At 48.6% G+C, this 18,614-nt stretch overlaps 1 protein-coding gene across 1 annotated transcript in view; it reads right to left on the reverse strand.

The window, feature by feature from the left end:
* Positions 1–2,431, reverse strand: part of NECAB2 (N-terminal EF-hand calcium binding protein 2) — a gene marked incomplete at both ends in the record, with an annotated part of 57,839 nt that extends 55,408 nt beyond the window's left edge. Inside the window, one exon of the mRNA XM_084294452.1 lies at positions 2,237–2,431. Coding sequence (XP_084150578.1) covers positions 2,237–2,431 — 195 coding nt within the window. The remainder of the gene's footprint in view (positions 1–2,236) is intronic.
* Between the last annotated feature and the right edge of the window lie 16,183 nt (positions 2,432–18,614).

The following is an 18,614-nucleotide window of genomic DNA, read 5'->3' on the forward strand; positions in this document are numbered from 1 at the left end:
TGGATGCTGATTAAGCCACAAAATCTCCCAGGTCTTTACTCCAGCCCTAGAGGAGTGACACAGCCCTGGAGCTGGGACCTGCAGCCTCCCGAGCACATCCACATAGCACAGGAGCAGGAATGGGTTAATTGGAAAAATCTGCTCTCATCCCTGATGGTTTGAGCATGATCTTTGTTACTTTCCTGCTAATGTGTGAAAATTAACCTAAATGCACATTCCCCAGGTTGTTCACTCTATGTATTAAAGCAGGCTCTCACGGTGTGTTTGAAGAGCCTGTTACAACAAAGCCACTGCTTAAATTGCAGTTTCTATTGTAACAGAAGAAAAGGGAGAAACGGGATCTAAGGGAGGAGAAGGAAAAAGAAAGAAACCTCAAACCTAACACTCTCAGCAGCCATTTCTACTTTCAGCAGGTGTAAAGGGGCTCTGAGTCCCACTGTGAACAGGAAAAAGGCTCAGGAGCTTATTGAACTAATATTGCCAATGGTTCATGGCTCATTTTCCCAGCTCAAACCTCAAAGTGTAAAGCAAGCAAAACAAACAAACAAAAAAATCTATTTAAAGAAAGTAAAGTTGAACAGCTAAAGTACCATTTTGCTGGAAATACAGTTCTAACTCGGGAGTCTCTAGGTATAAAGCTAACGTTGCTTCCCCATTGCATTCATGTTCTGAAGCCCAGAGTGGTGTAAGATTTCAGCAATCTCAGGACAGGAGGGGAAAAAAAGCTCCCATAGAAGACCCAAGGATATTAGTTACATATCTCCTTTCAGCTTCTCCTTGCAGCAGCATTTCCCTGCAGCCACCCAGCCCCGCTTCACCAGCACGGCCATCCATCAGGCTCTGCTCTCCGAGCTGCTTTTGGCAGCTCAAGAAACACTCAAATTGGTTCATTCAGGGATCCGAAACGCCTGTCACATGTGTAACGAGGTTCAGCCTCGCTAGCCCATGCTGGGGATGCAGAAAAGAACTCAGTGAATTGCTGAGAAAGCGCCAAGGGTTCACCTGGCAGAGCTACACCTGCCTAAGAGGGGCTGGGGGAGAGCACGAGCTGTCCTTTACTACAGCCCATGCCTCGGTGGCTTATTTTTGCATTCACTACATTTTATTTTTAAAGCTAGGCACTGAGGGTGCCTGTGTTTAATTACTAGATGCTGCATTCGGAAAGGCTGTGTAATTACTCCATTGCACTCCGGCTGATTCCCCCCCCAGTCTCCTAATTCATTTGTGTGCAAATAGCCTCATTAGCCCCCAAATCAGAAAGTCCATAAATATCACAGCAGAGGCACCAGCCACCCCCCTGTGTACCCCCCAGACCTGGGAAAAGGAGCCCCGGGTCCAAGTCCCTTGCAGGCAGCCGGGACCATGCTGCAGCCCTGCTAGGCATTAGGGTGCAGGATCTGAGGTGCACCCCATGCCCAGGGAGCCTGGGGGATCCCTGCTGCAAGGCTGGGGGCATTTGTAGGATCTGAGTCCTGCATCCCCATCATGCTGAGCTGACACCAGGATTAAGGACCCAGGGTGCATCCCCAGGTGGCCCAGGGGCTGTAGGACTGAGGATGCAAGGCATGGGGTGCACCCCCATGCTCAAAGAAAAGGGAGGGTGCAGGACCCAGCATGCACCCCCAGACCCCGTTAATGTGAGGGATGCACAGCAAGGGGTTACAGGATTCGGGCTTCACCCCCATCCTCAGCCAGCCCACGGGGTGCAGAACCCGGGGAACAATCCTGATCCCCAATCCCAAACTGTTCACAGAGTGCAGGATCCAAGGAAATGGATGCAGGACCCCAAGCCCAGCCAGATTGGGGGTGCAGGTCCCAGGTAATGAGATGCAGGACCCGGGAGGTGGGGTGCAGGACCCCTTGCCCTGCTGGTCCAGGAAATGCAGGACCGAGGCTCTCCCTACCCCTAATCATCCCGAGGTGTACAGGGCAAGGGGATGCGGGATGCACCCCAAATCTCCAACCAACCGGGGATGTGGGACCCGGGGAAAAACCCTGATGCCAAACCGGTCTTTGGGGTGCAGGATCCGGTCGGGGAGGATGTGGGGGGATGCAGGAGGATGTGCACTCCCATGCCCAAACCGAGCTTGGGGTTGCAGGACCCATGCAAAGGGGACTCCGGAGCCGGGGAGGGATGCAGCGGGACTTGGGGTAAGGGACAGCGGCGGCGATGTGGGATGCGGGTGGCTGGGCAAATACCCCCTCCCCCGAGCCGAGGGGCTGCAGGAGCACTCACATCGAGGATGACGGAGGTGCCCTTCCTCTGCGAAGAGGCTCCGGGGGTGAGCAGCTCCCTGTCGGCGACGCCCTTGTCGCTCATCCTGGCCACCACCCAGCGCAGGAGCCCGTCCAGCCCGCGCAGCGCCGGCGGAGGTTTGCGCAGCAGCCTGTGCACGCCGGCCCGGCACGACCGCGCTGCCTGCTCGCACATCGCTCAGCCCGGCCTCATGCCGGAGCTGGGACTCCCTCCTCCTCCTCCTCCTCCTCCTCCTCCTCCTCCTCCTCCTCTTCCTCCTCCTCCGCACCGCGGGCGGGGGCGGGCTCCCCGCTCCTTTCCCTGCCCTGCCCGAAGAGGGGGGGAATTTGGGGGTGGGGGAGGTCACCCCATCCCCCTACAGCCCTCACCCCTTCCCCAACGCAAAGCATCCTTTCAGTTTTTATTATTATTATTAATAATAATATTATTAGGCTAAAAGGAGTGTTCTTACAGCATGGCTGTAGCCCGCCTAAATTTTAGCAGCTCTTTGTAAGGACAGCAGACCGAAGAAGTCTTGCTGGTAAATAAAATGTGGCCCCGACCCCATACCACCAAAAGCCCCTATAGGATGAATCAGTTTGGCTACTGCAGCATTTATGGCTACAGAGCTACCCACGGCACTCAGCTGGACAAAGATGCTAACCCCACAACTCCATGCTGGGAGGATATTCACTGTGATAGCAATATGCGTGTGTTCACCTGCACAGGTCAAGATCCCTTCTTTCAGCCAAGAAACCACCTTGCCCAAATGCCACTCGATCACTTCATCTCCCCCTCCATGCCCAAGTTCCCCCCAGTTTGAGCTGGGACCTGGCAGCAGACCGCTCTTTGCCATGAAGATTCATAACTCAGCTTGGAAGTCTGGGGCTGTTTCCGGGGCTTTCACCCAAATCATTTCTCATTAACGTCAAACCCAGCTCTACCTCATTTAAATTCTTGTTTTTCTTCTTAAGTAGATCTAGACAGGAGACTTTTCAGACACTCAGAGCAGGGGGAAGTCAGCCCCAAGCCTGGGCACTCAAGGGCTAGAGGAGCTGGCAGGGGGCAGAGGAACAGGTGGAGAGAAGTGAGGGCAGAAAGCACCAATAAATCCTGGCAGAGGGTGCTGGCAAAGCTCCAGACTAGAGGCCACCTGGCACATGCAGGGACTCCTCTAAAAGAAGGTCCAAGGCAGAGCAGAGGCTGTGCCAGACCCCTGTGCGCAGGCAGCTTTCATCCCCGGTTTGGATTCTGCCTTTCCCCCTGCCCCTCTCTGCACCACCGGGAGTTTTAGTTAATTAAAACCTTCCAGCAGGCAGGTCCCATGGCCTCGCTTGGTGCAAAATATCCTAATGACTGCTGGAGTGGGCTTGATCTGGCTGCTCAATGGAGGGAGGGGGAAGGAGTGACCCTGCTGCTTGGGGGCAGCGGGGGGAGCTCAGCAGAGCAGCACTGCCCACCCTGCAAAGGTCCAGGCATGAAGCTGGAGCCCGAGGTGCTCCTTTAGCCCCTGAACTGATTTATGGTGAGTGCAGAGTATCGATAAGACTACAGTGCAATGGAAAGGTGAACATTTATGACACGGTTATGCTCATGACCAAAGAAACCAAACAACCCAATAAACTCTTCCAAAGCACTGTTCTCACTCAGATATCACCTCCTGCAAGAGGACCAGTGCAGCAGCTGAGATGGAAAGCAGCTGGATTTATCCCAAGATGCGGGATAAGTCCAAAGAAGTTTTTTTTGAGAATTTGCTCAGCCCACCCAAGGCACCAGGTTGCTGCAGGTGGAGCCCAAACACAGTGCAGGAGCTCAGGTTGTGCTGGTGTTACTCCTAAAGGCAACCCACAGACCTCTTTGAAGCTTCTTAAATTATATAAAATACATAGATTAGCTGGACTAACCTAATGACTGAACAAAATTCCTGCAGCACCAGGAGATCCTACTTCTCATATCCCAGACTCCCTCAGAGCTCTGGGGTGTTTCTCTAGAGCAGTACAAATAATTACCATCATAAGAAAAAAAAATTTTTTTTTTTTTAAAGTAAAAATTCATTTAAATTTCAAATATATTTGTACGTTATATTTTGAAATAAGTTGCTTTTTTGTTTTATTTTGTTTTGTTATTTCAAGGTGAAGGGATGGAAGCAAACAAAGAGGATTTCTAGCAGGAAGGCAAAAAGCCTGCAGCTGAGCAGTAGGGAAATTTCTCCTACTGGGGGCTGTGAAATAAATTAGTCTTTTTTTTCCACACTGCTTTGAGTATTAAGGGAGCATTACACAGCTTTGTTACTCTGGTAATTGAGAAAATTAGCATTTAACAGCAAAACTAATTGCCCTTGCTTAAAGTTGCAGGCCACTGACTTGCTAGAGCTTGTAATTGTTTCGTTGTAGGCAATAAATATTTCAGCATTATTCCTGCAAGTTTATTACTTATGATAACATTCACATAAAGCAGAGCAAAATATTTTCCCATCAACATGTAATTTATGCCAGAACTATCAAAAACCCTTGGAAAAAATGAATCCATTCTTGATGATCTTTCAGTTACCCCCTGCTTCTCATGCCTGTTACACCTGATATGGGATCATATATAACAGTAGAAAAAGCAAAGAAAGAAGGATTGTGGACTTTAAAATTGATAGCTTTACATAAGCCTGTGTGTGGTCACGAACACCAATTAAAAAACCCATTGGAGTTATTACATCCAAATAAATTACTACCTTTTTATAACTGACCTCATGTGTTTTCTAGCCTGTCCCTAGTGCAACATAAACCCGTTAATTTACACCATTTTAATATAATCCCTGTAATTTAATGTGTTTCACCACAAGACATCAACAGGCCTGTGTGGCAGCTATGGCTTTCCCACCCCAAAGGGCAGCTCTGGATATTTTTAGCAGCGTCTCCACTAAGTGACCCTCAATCCATCGATAAGGATCCCCTCTGTCACATCCTTGCACGGCACCGCAAGGACATCTAGTGCTGAGCGCTGATGCTGCACAGACAGACTGGGTTGGGGTGAGGAACCTTTTCTTGGATTTTTATGTCCATGCAGCAACACAAAGTCTCCATGGGGGCAGTTTTAGGATCTTTCCCCAGCCTAAATCGCACATGGGGTGATGCAGTGGGGCTGATGGCAATGGGAGATCCGTGTCCTCACCTGCTTGCAGTGCCCACCTTCCTCTTTCTGGAGGTGTTTTGGGATCATCCCAAAGCCCAGGACAAATCCAGCAGCAGCTGAAAGTGACTTCTGAGGTTGGAGGTGGCCGCAGAGCAGAAGAAACTCATCTAATTGTGCTTCCATACAACCTGTCTGTACCCAAACTCACATATTAAAGCTGCTTGGGCAATGCAAGTGGGGCTATTCCTGAGAAATTAGGTATTTCTGAGGTGAATCTGAGACACCCGCAGCTGGGGCAGGTGGACAATGAAGATTTCAAAACCATCTTGCAGCAATATAAAGTCAGAGTCTTGCTGGCTGACACACAGGTGTATCAGTCAACCCCACTCAGATTTAGTATAATATTCATTGCAGTGCTGATGTGCTGTGCAGTCATGAGAGGGAGCTGTGCTCCTGCAGAGGCTGTGTGTCCATCCCTGCGGTGCTGGGCTGCTCAGGACGGACACATGGACAGGAACCCACCAAGCTGGGCAGCAATGAAACTGCTCTGCAGCTCCCGGTGCTTCAGGAGCCCGCTTGGGCTGCGTGGGATTTGGGCAAAGAGCCCATTTTTTGGTTTGAGGGGGGTGAGGAGGGCAGAAATCAGCAACAACAACAACAAAATATGGCCGGGCTTAAAACCAAGATAAAAACGTGTATAGGTGCGGGTTGGGGTGACCCAGTCCTTCCAGTTCTTCTGGGCTGGCCCCAGGCACTTTGTGCAACTCACAGCCAAACGCTTCACTTCTCTTTGCAGACTGCTTATGCTTCTAGTGCTCCTTTTGCTTCTGTTTGAGGGCAGGTCCGACTTGTCAAAAAAAATCAAAAAAGTCAAAATACTGAAAAAAAAGAAAAAACAAGGAAAAGTGTGTTTATGTTTCAAAAAACAAACATTGATTTAAGGAGTTTTTAATTAAATAAAACAGTATTTTTAAAGTTGTCTTTCCTTCTCTTTTTGGAAACTTATTGAAAACATAGGTATTGACAAAATTGTTACAAGTTTCTAAATAACTCCAGGAAAATTTTATGCTGTTACCTGCCCCTGCTCCCATCCCACTGCTGTCCCCCTCTGTTGGCCAAAACGCAGGATCCCAACTCTAACCTCACTGCCATCTCCACCCCATCTCATGCACACAGGTTTTTATGCTTTTAATTAGGGTTTGAGTCACACCTTCAGAAGCCCCAAACTATTTCCTGGCAAAAACCTGCCCTGACAGCGTTCCCACCCCATGCAAGTCTAGATTGGTGCTTTGGTTTTTGCAAGACATCTGGTAATCTCCTTGAAGACGTGTCTGCACAGCCTGTGCCCAGGTAATTACATAACATGATGCCCAAAAACCCTGGCAGTGAACATCTCCACATCACCTCACTGCAAACACTGGGTGCATCTTGGCAAAGCCCCGCTGGCTGTTCCTGCTGCTGGGTCACTGTGTGCAGCCATCAGCTCTGCAAAGCTTCTGGAAGATTATGGAAAAACAAAACAAACCATAAAAATAAATAAATCAATATTTTTATAACTCCAAATGGATAAAGGGATTCCCTTCATCTCTGGGGAATTTCAGAGGGAATTCCCCAGTGCACAGAAGATGTAATATTTCACCTTTGTCCCTAGGTTTATAGCAAGCGACTCCACAAGCTCATCATAACCTTAAAACCCATTTGACCTCCAGCACACAGAGTCTTGGTGCAACACTCCCCATCTCACCGCGTGTCCTTCATGCCTGTGAAGCATTTCTAGCTATTTGTCTCAAACTTGTAAAAACAAAATGGGACAGACTTGATGCTTTCAAGGGAGGTGGCTGCCTTTTGTACTGGAAAGTTGGTCATTTCTTTTGAGCCTTTTTTTTTTCTTTTTTTTTGGGAGGGGGATAGCCATAGGGGTAGTGCTGTCCTACTAAACCATTCCCTTATTCCCTTTTCCAGCCCTTGTTTATGGCTCTTATTCATGTTCTTTGGTGCTGGCAACCTCCAGGTGCTGGCAATCACAACAACCTTGATAGCAAAACTGTCTCCTACAACCCCTGCTGGAGACACCAGTGCTCTAGCAGGCTGCAGAAAGTACTGAATTGTCCATTTTTAAAACAAAATACAAAAACCTTAGCTGACAGAATAGCCTGGTGCTTTTCTAGGGCCACATGCCAAGAAGAGGTTCTCTGGATGACTTCTGGGGTTATGACAGCATAAAGTCATCATATGTCCACCCTCCTTCTGAAAGAATGGCTACGTGTGCTCAGTCTGTCGTGGAGGCTCACACGGCAATGTCCTGAACCCAGCTCCCCATACAACACGTTTCAGTCAGAGTCTGGCCCAGGACCAGCAGCAACCTTTCTAGAAGCATGGGCAGTGCCCTCTGCCACTGACAGGCAGATTAGATACAGTGGCCAGGACGCTGTGATTGGGTCTGTTCCTTCAATAAATAAACCAAGTTTTCTTTTAATCTTTGCTGAAATTAAAGTATGAGCTCACTTCAGGAAGTTTTTCAGTTTCCAGCTGTGCCACTGAGGTAAGCTGGCAGGCCTGGGGTGCACGGTCCCAGCCTGTGTAAATAGGCAGCAATAGAAACACAGAATTACGGCATCAGAGAGGTTGCAAAAGACCTTCTAGATCATCGGGCCAAGTTGGCCTACCGAGACCCAGTACTAAACCACGTCCGTCAGTGCCACATCCACACGTCTCTTAAATACGTCCAGAGATGGGGACTCCTCCACTGCCCTGGGCAAGGGATCAATAAACACCCTGCCTGAATTAGCTCAAGGCTTTTCACCTATGCCCCGTGCTGAATAACCATTATGGAAGTTGTAGTGGGTTTACATGGCAAGGTTTTGGTAGCAGGGGGCTATACAGGTGGCTTCTGTGAGAAGAATCTAGAAGCTGCCCCGTGTTAGGTAAGGACCAGAGCCGAGCCAATAAGTGATGTTGTTTGCACCTCTGTGAGAACAGAGTTAAGGAAGGGAAAAAAAAGAAAAAGAAAAAAAAAAAGAAACGCTGCTACACAGCAGCTGGGAGAGTGAGAGGAGTGAGAAACAGCTCTGCAGGTGCCAAGGTCAGTGAAGAAGGAGGGGGAGAGGTGCTCCAGACCTCAGAGCAGAAGTCCCCTGCGGCCTGTGGTGGGGCCCATGGTGAAGCAGGATGTCCCCCTGCAGCCCATGGAGTACCATGGTGGAGCAGGCTTCCACGCTGCAGCCCATGGAGGAGACCATGGTGGAGCAGGTGGCCCTGCACCAACGGAGGCTGCTGCCTGTGGAGGACCCCTCCTGGAGCAGGCCCCGGACCGGAGTTGCAGCCCATGAGGAGCCCATGCAGGAGCAGGGGGTTTTAGGGGGAGCTGCTGCCTGAGGGGGACGCAGGCTGGAGCAGTTTGCTCCTGGGGGATGGACCCTGTGGTACAGAGCCGTGTGGGAGCAGTTCTTGAAGAGCTGCTGCCTGTGGGCAGCCCATGCGGATCAGTTCCGCAAGGACGGCATCCTGTGGGAGGGACCCCACGGCACAGGGGATGAGAGTGACCGAGAAGGAGCAGTGGAGATGAAGCACTATAGACTGACCATAACCCCCATTCCCCCGCGCCGCTCGGGGGGGGGAGGTGGAAAAGGGTGGATGAGGGGAAGGCGTTTTGAATTTCTTTCCTTTGTTTCTCACTTCTCTAGGTTGTTAGTAATAGGCAATAAATCTTTCTATCTCCCTACTCCGAGTCTGTTTTGCCTGTCACAATAATTGTTGAGCTATCTCCCCATCCTCATCTCAACCCTTGAGCCTTTTGCATCGTATTTTTCTCCCCCTTTCCCTTTGAGGAGGGGGAGTGAGAGAGCAGCTGAGGTGGAGCTTGGCTGCCCACCTGAGTAAAAGCACCACAGAAGTAAAGTTCACAGTAAGGGAAATGGAGAGAATAGCTGGAAAGAAAAAAGGTGTGTGAAAAAAGGCTGAAAATTCAGCAGGGACCAGCCCGAGCTCTTCCCCTGGGGCTAGAGAGGAGAGGTTGGGCAGCCGTAGGAAAATGCATTTTTAACAAAAAGCGAGGTCTTTTCCCAGCTCAATGTAATAATCTCACTCATGAATGTGCTGAACACCCTATATAAAGGAGAACAAGACCTGTAGAATGGAAACAGCCTTCAGAGTGTGTTCAGCTGCTGCAGGACAACGTGGGACACACCAGCACCCCTAAAATCCCCCAGCCCACCTATGATGAACCCCCGAGGACATTTGCTCAAACAGCTCATTTGATCCAGGCTCATCCTCTTTTGGCCTTTTACACTTTTGAAGGCTTTCCTTCATCTCCCCACTCTGAGCCTCCTGTTTGCTGAGCTGCTCTACAATACGTCAGAGCCTTCTTATCAGGCAGGGTGGCTGCTACCTGCTGCCTCTGTAAGGATTTCAAAGCCAAACTTGTCCGGCAGTCAGATTTCCTAGGGTGGACTGTTGATTGAAAATGTAATTCCCATTTATTATTTTAAGAGCAATCAGAAAAGAAACAAAAATAAATAAACCATGTTCAGATAGTGGTTTCGGGGCGTGATCAAATGCCTCAGGAGAAAGATATTTGGGGACGGCAAGGGGAATGACTTGATACAGATTCAAAGTTGTTGCAAACCACAGTTGAAGACAAGAGCCCTGTGAGAGCTAGGGAGGAACAAGAAGATCTGAGCTGAGAAATGACATTGAGAAAGTGAGCCTGTTGAGTCTCCACCATTATGTGTTCAGTCAGCCTGGTTTGAATTTATTAAATTAAAGGCTGTCAGCATGAGGTAACCATCACCGGCAAACCACGTCTCCGTGCATGAATAGCTATGCTCTGACCTCAAACCTGAGTGATGCTGAATTTCCATCAGCAAGAACCTGCTGTTACCCATTATGAAATAAAAGAACCTAGTCGTATGATTTGCAGGATCCATCCCATAATAGAATCACAGAATGGTTTGGGTTGGAAGGGACCTTAAGGATCATCTAATTCCAACTCCCTGCCATGGGCAGGGACACCTCCTGCCACACCAGGCTGCCCACAGCCCCATCCCGCCTGGTCCTGAATGTCTCCAGGGATGGGGCATCCACAGCTTCTCTGGGCAACCTGTGCCAGTGCCTCACCACCCTCAGAGTAAAGAATTTCTTCCTTATATCTAATCTAAATCTACCCTCTTTTAGTTTAAAGCCAGTACTCCTTGTCCTATCACTTTTATCCCTGATAAAATGTCCCCATCATCTGCTGCCTTAGACCAGCCCTGGTTTATGGGGACCAAGACAACCTTAAAAAAATAAATATCCCATCTCAGCAGTGACATTCCCATTCACCTCTTCCATGTGTTTTCTTGAACTCACATCTCTAGCCACCACCATTCTTGCTGGGCTTTTTCCATCTAATATAATCCTCAAAGTAAACGATTTATGAAATATTATCCCAATAAATCTGAGTGTTAGGGGATCAAAGGAAAATGGAAATTACATTTCTGTATGGAAAGTGCTTAACATTAGGTCCTTCAGCAGGCAGGAGCCATTGGTCCTTCCTGGCCCTGGGAAGAGGGAGGGTCTGGGGCTCAAACACTCAGCTCCTAGCAGAATGAGCACTTTTTTTCCTGTGCTTTTCCATTTCCTTTATCAGTGCACTATCCGAGGACCATTGGGACTACTCACATGATTTCAGGGGGAAAGACAGTTCATCTGTGATGACATTCGACCGGAGCAGCAACGTGTTGTTCCAGCTGGGGGGTTGCTTTCAAAGCCCAATCATTTTCTCGCGCACGCTCGGCTTGAAGGCAGGAATCTGCTCCAGCAGAGCCGCAGCGCTTCCTCTCCAGTGAGCCATTTCCTGAAATTCGGATGGAGGGGAATCCATTATATTGTTTAAAGACAAGGGAAGAAAGAAAGAAAAAAAAGGTTTTGTTGGAAATGGATGTAACAGAGAGCAAGGAAGGTCACAAGGGCCAGGCAGCCTGGGAACGAGCTGGTTCCAAGCCCTTGGATTTGCTCGCCTTTGTTTCGAGGTGAGAACATTTCTTTTTGCCAGGTCTCGTCCAGCTCTCCAGTGACGTCATATCCAGATTATTCAGTAGATGAGACCTTTGGAGTACTACAGCAGGCAGTGTTTGTTTATATAGCTTTATCTTTTTCTCAGACACCTGCTTCTGCATCTTCCTGAAAACAGTTTATTTATGTGTATTTATATTTTCAGGAACAGGAACTTACTTATGTTAGCCTCCAGATGACAGCCACACAACGTACATAATGGCATGTCCATCCGTCCAGAGCTCCTCAGAGTGGCCTTGGGCTGCCTTTTGCCAAGCCAAGAGGATCACGCATGGGGAGTGCTGGAGACCCACATCGCTCTCAGTGTTCCTTTCTTTAAAAGAATAAGGGTTTGTGTTAAAAGGACAGAAACCAAGGGGTGATGAAAGGGCTGGCTCATAGCAGCTCACCCCTGGTGCACCTAAAACCCACCACCTCTATGCAGTGCCCTGGGAAATCAGGAGCAGAAGTCAGCCACCTGCTTCACAGCATCCATTTGAAGCATTATAAATTTGGGATTTCCGTTTTCCCTTGGGGGGCAATGCCAGCCAAATTTGGGGAAGTTTGCTGAAAATTTTACTGAAAAAGGGGAAATGCTTTCTCAAATTCGCTCACCAGGTCTGTTGTTGGAGAGAGGCAGAAGATCAGATGGAGGCTTTGCCGTTCCTGTGGGGCCGCCTGCTGCCCAGCGTGCCCCTGGGGAACCACGGCTATGAGTGGACTCAGCACCACTCACTGGGGACTTTCTTTGCTTCTTAAAAACACGGTTTCATCAAAACCAGGATTATGCAGGCAAGAAACCAGATTTAGCAGAACACAAATCTGGAAGGGGAAACATTAGCCAAAAAAAGGGAACCAAAAGTCTGCTCCAAAATCCCAGAGGTCACAGCATTTCCCACGGTGTCAGAACACTGAGACTGAGACTCTGGCATAAACCCCAGATCAAACACTGGTTTTCTATTTTTATTGGAAATTTCCTCCATTTCTACTGGAAAGTTTCTGAAATTTCTTACTTCCATCTCTGTGTATGACAGAGGGAGTACTTTAAAGCTGTATTTTCCAGGTGGGAAAGCACTGAGCTGTATACTTCTTACTATAATGCATTTGATCAGGTCACTGTATTGCCTGGTGCCTGGTTTAACATGTTGCCTTAATTCAGCTTCCTAAGCCAGCTCAGTTGTATTCCAGCCAGCAAATCTGCTGCCAAGTTGTTCACACTCGTGAGAAATTTCCCTTTGCTCAAACTTTGCAAAAGTGCGGTATGGGGGATGCGGCATTTTTGCAGTCAGGTCACTTGGGATGGCGTGAATCACGTGTAATCCATTCATACCAAACAATTCCCTCTCCCAGCTCCTGTGCCTCGTTGCTCATTAGTCACCTTAATTCCCTGGGCAGCTGCCAGAGATGCTGTGATGAGGGCAGCCTTTACAGGAAAGCTGATAGAGCAGCCCCTGAGAAGAGGAGTTTGGCAAACAGGTGCTGGAAAGGGCTCAAGGAAAACTTTGATTGCAACATTTGGGCTTACAATCAGGGGAAGCTTGTGGACATGAGCTATTTTTAAGCGACTTCTGGCTAGAGGCTGTACAGAAATGGCACATTCCATGGTGGCTGTGCAAGGTTCAGCCCCAAAGGGGAGATCAGGCACAGAGGAACACACGAGCGGTGCCCGGGGCGTGCATCGCCCTGCCAAGCTGTGCAGAAAGCACAAAATCCCCTTAGCCTCGAGCTACAGCACATCAGCATCTGCTGCAGCCAGCTTGTTTCCCAGGCTGTGGTTTGATAGAGCAGCAAATCCAGCCCTGGCATCCCAATGAGCAGATTAAAATAAATAATTACCAAAAAGAAAATAAAACGCAGCTGCACAGCACAAGGGATTCACATGGTATAAACTTGCCACCAGTTCATATTTGCTTAGAAACAACACTGATAAGTTACCTTTGTGCAGCTTGGCTCGCTGTCCCTTCTTTTTGCAGCCCTGTGAGGGCGGCAGCATCCCACGTGCAGCCCTGAGCACCTTGCACTGGGGGCAATGCCCCTGCCTGGTGGAGCGAGGCAAAACCTCTCTTGCTGCCTTTGAGATGCAACATCAGGATTTTTTCAGCCCAAAGGAGCATGAAACACGCTCTGCACCTGCAAGGCCAAAAGGCAAATCCTCCCCCTGCATGCCACCAGTCCCGAGGCAGGAGGGCAGCTGCCGCCTTTTGCTTTTTGCCTCTATTTTTCCAAAGACCTCCAGCTGCCAGGCAGTGTGAGTGGAGCGTTACTGCCTGGCCCAGCCAAATTTCAGAGCAAATGGGAAGAGAAACCTCTCCCCCGACCTCCTCTACCCCTCTCTGGCCTGTCACGATGCCCCTCATGCACCTTTTCTTGCCATTTTCTCCTTGCTGGATGAGGGAGCATAGCCCCTGTGTTGTCTTTGGTCCCCAGACAGGATGTTCCTGCAAGGGATGGGCTGAATTTGGTGTTTTTCAGGGGTAATAAATGGTAATAAATGTTTCAATTTAAACATTAGGATCTAATAAAAGCAAGGGGATGCTGAAGGTGGATGCCCCAGAGGCTGCAAGGGACGGGCTGAGTCTGGTACTCCCAGCACGTTTAAACTGTAAAGTCCATTTATTACCCCAGAAGAACAGCCAGGATTTTTTTATTATTTTTTTTTTCCCTGACTTACAAGTTCCTGGCTTTTTCAGTTGAAAGATATATGGGTCAGTTCACGAGCCTTGAAAGCTATCCGTCCCTCTGAGACCTCTGCTGACTTCGAGTTACGGTAACACTGGATACTGGGGTATTAATGCCAAGTTGCAAATGAGGTTTGCTCTGCTGGGCCAGCTCTCCAGAAGAAATGTGTGTTTTAGGCCTGAAACTGTGCCTGTGGTCTCATAAAAAAGCGCGGCTCTCCTGGTTCACCAGTTTTCTATTTCGTTGCCATTAAAGGAGTGATTTCGTCCTGCCCTTTGCTCGTCCTCTGCTCTGTGTTTGCCTCCCTGGCAAAGCGTTCAGTGGGCTATAAAAGTGCAGCTCCAGCTTGGAGCCTTACCCAATATTAATACCCCAAAATCCACAGCTTGCCGCCAGCAGTAACTTTACACCCTCGCAACCCCTTTCCAGACCTATTGCAGCACCTCGCCACCCCCAGCTCGCCTTTAACCAATATTTCACCCCGCAAATCCCCCTGACCTGGCCCTGCTCTGACACCGCAGCCTGTATTTACCTGCCGCAGGTCGCTGGGCTGCAACCAAGCGGCCTGGATGCGTCCCACTTCCCAAAAGTGGCTCCTGCGGTTATTTCGCCAGCCCCTTTCCAGCGAGCCTGAGATGTGGAAATTCACCTGCAGGGGAAATATCTTAAATAAACAGTGCTTTCACCTCACAGGCAGGGTTCCCCGGCTGGCGGTGGTGCTGGTTACTGAGCAGGGTCACACTCCCCGTGCGTGCTGCCTGACTCAGGATTTCCCCCCCTTTCCCTCTGCTCCAGCGTGGCCGTAAAATCAGACAGAGCCGACAGCAGCGCTTCCAAGTTGTGACTGCAAAAATTGGGCTGGAAAACGAAATCCATGCTGCTTCTTTTGCAGAAAGGCAGGGACGCTGTCTGTGCAGCCCCTCTCCTCTATGCTAGTGGGGCTTTGGGCAAGGTGCTGGATGGGTGTCTGTATGGAGCAGGAGGGCATGTTCATGTGGCAAAATGCCCTGAGGCGTTTTGCTTCTCACTTGGAGGAGAATTTCTCTGCCTCTGAGCTCTGCAAGGACCCAGGTTTGGTCCTCAGGGCTTGTTCCCAGAGCAAAGTGACCCTTCATGCACAGCAGATCTGTGCAGATTTCATGGCTCTGGCAGGAGGCAGGACTTGCTCAACAACAGCAAAGTAATAATAACAAAATTTGCTTTCCCTTCCCTTATTCCTCACTTGGCCACTCTCTAGCCAGGAGCTTGCTTTTACCCCCATGGCTTGCTTCAGAGCCCTGCAAGGCAGAGGCAGGCTTGGCTCCAGCTTGAAACCCCTTGTGCTAGCATAGCCCCCCATGCTCTGTCCCTATGTCCCCTCCATGGCACGCAGCTTAGCACAACCCCAGCAGCTGTCAGCTGAGCTGCAGTGATCAGCAGTGCTCTGGCTGGTGGCCTGCCCAGCTGGGAAATAACGCAGCTCCTTCCAAGCCACCACGATCTGCAATAGTCCAACAGCTCCCTAAGGCTCTCGGTAAGTCTGAGACTTACGCAGTCGTCGGGCTTGCCATCTGTCCTAATGCTCTAAAGACCTTTTAAACAGAGTGGTCTGGCCAGGACGTGGCTGGATTTAGTCCTGTACTCAACGAAAGACAGAAATGTGGCCAAAAAGTGAAGGCTGAACAACCAATTTTTTCCCTAAGACTATTCCACTGAAATAATTTCAATCCATGTACATATAAGGTGGCTCTTTTTAAAGAACTGGGCCCTTCTAAAAAGCAAAAGCTCACAATGAACATGCTCCAACATCTCCTAAGTCCTCCACCAAAGCAAGAAGTCAACGCAGTAAGTTTGTTAGTACAAAGCAAATTGCACAATGAGGTACCTGGGTTCAGACTTGTACAGTCATTTCTGCCACACCCGCAAGTGTGTTTGTTTAAAACACACCAGCCTTGACTACAAGGGCTCACCAGCATAATTTTTAAAAAACAAAACAAACAAACAAAAAATAAACAAAAACCCCACAGTTCTCTTTTTTATCTTGTTGATAAAGTCTTCAAATCCTTGTTTCTGTTCTGGCAACAGAAGTTTCCATTGTTCCAGTGGGTCTCCAGAGCTTGCTCTGCAGGGACAAAAGCTGGGGATGGAGTAGGTTTGTGGAGGGAACTAAAGGAGGCTGAGCAGCCCCAAAGGACAGAAAACATGTGCCTGGCATTGAGGGCTTTCTGATGCCCTGGGTTTTCTTGAGATCCCCTCTTGGTGGCAACCAGAGGTGTGAATAAAGCCCCAGAAACCTGCTCTGTCTGAGCTGAGCAAGGAAGCTACTTAAGGCTTCCCAGCCTGACCGGCTCCAGCCACTGCAGCTGCAGAAGGCTTCTGCTGGGCAGCACAGAGAGGACGCTGAAGGACAAGCAGAGCAGTCTCCAACTTCAGACAACTCACCGAGGTAACCTCCAGGCTAGGCTGTGCATGCAGCAATGAAACAGCACTGAAAGCATTTAGCACCTCGCAAAGCTGTGCCACTGCTGCAGGAGGAGCGCGATGTGCGGGAGGCCCAGGAAGACACTTTTATTTTTCTGGTCCTGTCACATGCTGCAGGTCAAGGTTATAACGCACGGAAGAAGGCCACACATAACAAAGCAGCTATCTATTGACTCTCACAGCCGGTGTTTTGGAACAATAATTCATATTTGTCTCCCTGGCTACAGGGAGCTGAATGGCAGCCTGGATTAGCACAGTGCACTCCTGCCCTGACAACTTTTTATGGCTGATGAGTGAACCACTACTTCATTCCCGAGTTCTGCTGCTCTGACAGCCCTCCAGGGCAGAACATAGGATATTTTCTAAGCACCAGTTATGAAAAACCACTTCCCTTTCCAGTCCTACACAGGGCAAGAGAGCCAGCTATTTAAGACACGGTAACCCAAGCCCCCTGACGTAGGCACTGGCTGCTGCCCTAGATAGGAGTTCCCCTGTGCGGACAAATTAGATCACAGTAACACGATGCTGGGTACAGGAACAATCAGCATGAGCACTGACTTTGACTCCAGTGATGGGAAGAGCAGCAACTCACTCAAAACCAGCCTTAACTCCCTTATTCCCAGTGTGCTCTGATGCCCCTTGACGTTTTTAAGCTGCCCTTTGGCTTCTGTTCTCTGGTTCGTTCACTTCTGATGCAGGAATTTGAGGCCTGACCCCAAATGTTATTTTTAGAAAGGTGAACATTGATTGTTTATTGATTTTTTTTTTCCTAGCAAAGGTCAGCTGCTGGGAAGGAATAGCACAATCCTGGAAGCTCAGTGCCCGAGCATCATGAAGGATGAGTTACAAGGTGAGGAAGATGGGCAGCTTTCCACATGGCTCAGGAGGACCGTGAGGGCAGCTCTCCTTTAACCGCAGTAGGATGAGGCAATTAGATTAGCACCATTAAAATAAATGGTGCTAACATATTTAAATAAATAAAAAAATCTCAAAAAAAGTAGTCAAATGTTGAATGGGGGACCCAAAGAGATGGAGTCTCCATCCTGGGAAACATGGAAAGCTTTCCTCGATGAGGCACTGAGCAAATGCGTCTAACTCCAAACCTTAGCCTGTGTTAGTAGGGTTGGAAGTGAGCCCTTTAAATGTCCCTTCCAACCTAAACAATCATAACTTACTTGACTAGGCCATGATTTGGGATCTCTCCCAAGAGAAGATACTAGGTAACAGGAAAGATCTGAAATCTCCTTGGCAAGAACAAATTGCTTGGCAAATAGCTTGCTTTTGTTGCATTGTTTAGACTCACAAAGAGGGAGAGGATGCTTTAGGGTAGTGTCTACAAAGGTACTCCAACCTGTTGGGCAAAGATACACAGAAAACAAATCCCATGTTGAGCTCTGAGGGAGGGGAATGAGGCAAGGTTCAACAGGCACAAACCACATTCTGGTGTCTGCCAGGAAGCTGATGAAGAATAGTTCATTAGATTTTGTCTTGGTCGGAGTTTTAAAGTCAGAGTTAAAAACAAACAAGCTTTAATAAGTCTGAAATCACTTTATTGAGAAACATTTCATACAAGTCCGTGGCAACAACATTCAGGTGCAATACAGCAACACTACAGACAAGCTCCTTGCACATCTCCCTGCACAATTTGAAGAGGATTCTTTTAAGAACAGCCACATACAAAGCTCTCCAGAGATATGTGCAGCATCCTGTCACATCAGCAAGTTTCAGTACAACACAAGGAGCAGAGTGTCTTTACATTGAATAAGATTAGCTGTAACTCCTAGGAGAGGTACACAAGGCTTTGTAGGTCTGTTGAGAATGCTGCTGGCAACATAAGGCATCATTTCCACCCATCCCTGCTCATTCAAAACACTGACTGAAAGCCTGTAGCAAGATGCTTTGCTAGAAAAATCTATTAGAAAATCAGTATAAAAATCATACTATTTACCATAAACCATCAAAAAGTGACTGTGCCATTTCCCCTTAATACACAACATTATTAGAAGATGACATTACGTTAGAAATTCACATTACAGTACACAACTTATTGCTTCTCTCTGAAATTCTCTGTGCAGCAGAAGCCCCA

The sequence above is a fragment of the Netta rufina genome, assembly GCF_964035555.1.
Source record: "Netta rufina genome assembly, chromosome: 13".
NCBI classification, from domain to species: domain Eukaryota; kingdom Metazoa; phylum Chordata; class Aves; order Anseriformes; family Anatidae; genus Netta; species Netta rufina.